We start from the raw sequence: 3,075 nt of genomic DNA, 5'->3' as shown, positions 1-3,075 counted from the left end.
GATCTAACGATATCCACAGTAAAACTGCACTACCTCAGGTTATGCCGTTTTTCAAGGATTGTTCTCTCGGGAAGTGCAATACAATAGCCTCATAGAGGAGAAGCAGGAGTCTATCTGACACACAGGGACGCTCGGAAATATGTACAGGTTAAGTTAACTCCAAATTGTGCTTTGGGCCATAAAGCACTGTACACTTCCTTACCAAAAGCTCACTAAGGTTGCGTCCACACACACATTAATTTTTTTATGAACTTAAAAGGCGTTCAGACAAACGCTTTTTCATTTTTCTCTCTCTTCTTTCTCCCTTTCTATAGACGAGCACAGAAGTCTTCAGTGGAAGTCACAGGAGTTGTTTTTCAAGATGCACATGGCGAGTGAGCGAACACGTCAGTCCGGGGTTGAGTATTTTCGAATGAAAAAAAAAAGAAACGGTATAAATCCGAAAAGAAATCAGACACACAACATACACGCACACGCACACACTACTCGTATGCACTCTGTTTTAGTGCACACCTGCAGACCACGGGGCGATAAACACATTTTGACTCAGACTCATGACACCTCTTCTGTCGTCGGCACAAAAATTGCTTCGCTGTAATCCAAGAGCTAGCAGACATAATAATATTATGAATGTATATGATTTTTTTTTCAAAATGGACAAAATAAAAAGAAAACAACTATCTCAGAGCTGATCAAGTCGTTTGAGTAAAGGTTGCACATGCGAAGATAAAATCTGCAAGGGGATGTAAGTCCTTGTGACTCCACAAGACGCGGACAGGATTTTCTTTTTGCAAAGATGCACTTCCGCGAGACGGTGACAAAACTTCCCGAGTCCACACATCTGTGAGACGGTTGAGGCGTCGTCAAGGAGACGCTCATATGATGGGGTAGTGGCATAATCTACGTGGAAATGCACTTTCAAAGAGATGGTTACGTGCCGCCATGCTGGCTTATATGTACACTCGAGGGAAACGTAATCAGATTGGGACACGGACCGCTGTACGTCGCCGCTGCGTGTGGGGGCATCACCATGACGACAGACAAGCGGCCAGAACGACAAGAGGGCTCAGCGTTATAACGTGGATATTCGGACCACGTCGCCTTTGTTGGACGAGGAAGAGGAAGGCGTGGAGTTGCCATGCGCAGTATTGGGGGCGGTAGTCGGCATAGCCTCCGGTACGGAGTGCGTACTTCCAGCGGACATGGGATTCGAAGAAACAAGCGCTGTAGTGATATTCTGCTGACTACTTGACAGCGGTTTCCCGAGAGAGCCAATGTTGGGCTGGCTGCTGTGCTGGCCGCCCGAGGCTGATGCTATCCCGCCCGAGTTGATGAGGCGGGAGGTATCCAGGGCGGCGATGTTGGGCTGGGAGTTGAGGTTGTGAATGTTTTGCGTGCTGTTAGCTTTGTTGTTCCCAAGCCCGTTGTTCCCCCCGCTGCCTCCACAGCTACTGCTGCGCGTGTGGCCTGCGTTGGAAAAGCCTTGCACGTCCAGGATGTTGACGTCACTGGAGCGTGAGTCATGGTGAGAACCCGGTGAAGTGCGCATGCGCACATCGTTTAGCTCCTGGCGTTCAATGCTGTGGTGGGTCGGAAGTGAGCGCTTTGGCTGTGGAGGAGATACGAGAATAAGATAAAGAATGCTGGGACGGACTAGGCGATTACAAAACGTACACATATAATATCTTTATGCTCGAATTAAAACGCCTTACTGGGTGCAATAAGGTCACCTGGGCAGCAGACAAATTAGCTCAGTTGACAGAGAAAAGAAAAAGAAAGGAAACACATTTTGAGATAAAAACAGGGCGATAAGAATGGGGAGATAAATAGAGCAAATGTATATCAGAGCCTGGACTTCCACGAACGGCATTCCACCATTAGATACACCACTTTGAGAGGTAATATTATTCCGTTTACTATCCTTGTTTTTCTTTATCTTAAGCAGGAAACACATTGCGACAAAGAAGAAAGAACTTCAATCTTTTGGGAATTATGACGAACAAGCATACATAAATGACTGCAAAGTTGAACCCATCGAAGGCCTCTCTCACAGACCTGTATTTTTTGTTAACAGTTTCATATATTTGTATATTGTAATGTACCCCCCCCCCCTTCCACACACACCGAGATTACACAACAGCTCCCTTGGCGTGCAAGTTCATTCAAATTAACTTTCTCTGTCGCACTGTGGACATCTGGCATAGTATCATGCTTTCACTTCAGCCTTTGAAACGTGTATTGATGTATTTTGTGCTTATGATATTGTGACCGTCTTAAATGTCACTCTCAACAAAATTTCTTTATTTCGCTTACCTTCATTTAAAGTCAGGCTCAAGGGAGAATGAATGTTTGTAATTTAGCTAAAACTGCACATTAATTAACAATGCTAGAGAAAAAATATTGCATAATTATAGCTGGATTAGAACCATTTTTGCTGAATTTAAAAGATATTTAATTCACGTTTAGTCTCAACAATTGAAAAAATGGCGCATTCTATTAAATTTTACCAAACTTTATTCCCCAGAACGACTAATTTATTTTTAAGATGGACTGCTTATAGAATGAAAAAAGTATCTCTCTTCATAGTTGCCCGTGTCTGTCTTTCTGTCGATGTGTCTATCTGCCTCTCCATCCATTCACCTCTCCTTCTTACTTTATTGGACATGAGCTTCCGGTTGGGTGAGAAGCTGCGCGCGCAGCAGCTGGACTTCCGCCGGTTTGACCCCAGGGATGGGTCAGGGGAAGGGGGCGGGGTCTCCGAGGGGTTGTTGGGCGCTCCGTTGAAGGTCATGTCCATCTCCACAAACTCACGGTCCTGGGAAAGCAGAGTGGAAAGAAAATTAGTAACATTTCGAGGAACAGAAATGCCAATCAATATTATGTTCTGCAGTTTTCAGTGATTATTTAGCGGTGGTATAAAAAAGAGACGACATTTGTTTGGCAAGTACAAAAGTAGCCAACAAGGACACAGTAGTGTTTGTTTAGTGTTGGGACAAAGCAAACGACAGCTTGTTAGAGTTAAGTAGCAGAGAAAGAAATGTGTGTGTGTGTGTGTTTGTGTGTGTGTGTGCGTGT

The 3,075-nt window shown here is 44.7% G+C and overlaps 1 protein-coding gene across 1 annotated transcript in view; it reads right to left on the bottom strand.

Annotated features, from left to right (window-relative positions):
- Positions 1 to 239: 239 nt before the first annotated feature.
- The window catches only part of LOC101856158 (potassium voltage-gated channel protein Shal), a 187,575-nt gene continuing 184,739 nt past the window's right edge, over positions 240 to 3,075 (bottom strand). Inside the window, exons 4-5 of the mRNA XM_005091685.3 lie at positions 2,654 to 2,815; positions 240 to 1,609 (exon numbers count right to left, since the gene is read on the bottom strand). Of these exons, the coding sequence (XP_005091742.1) occupies positions 1,073 to 1,609; positions 2,654 to 2,815 (699 nt within the window). The 3' untranslated portion in view covers positions 240 to 1,072. The remainder of the gene's footprint in view (positions 1,610 to 2,653; positions 2,816 to 3,075) is intronic.

The sequence above is a fragment of the Aplysia californica genome, unplaced genomic scaffold (genome assembly GCF_000002075.1).
Source record: "Aplysia californica isolate F4 #8 unplaced genomic scaffold, AplCal3.0 scaffold00034, whole genome shotgun sequence".
Lineage (NCBI taxonomy): Eukaryota > Metazoa > Mollusca > Gastropoda > Aplysiida > Aplysiidae > Aplysia > Aplysia californica.
This window is presented reverse-complemented; position numbering and strand designations above follow the sequence as displayed.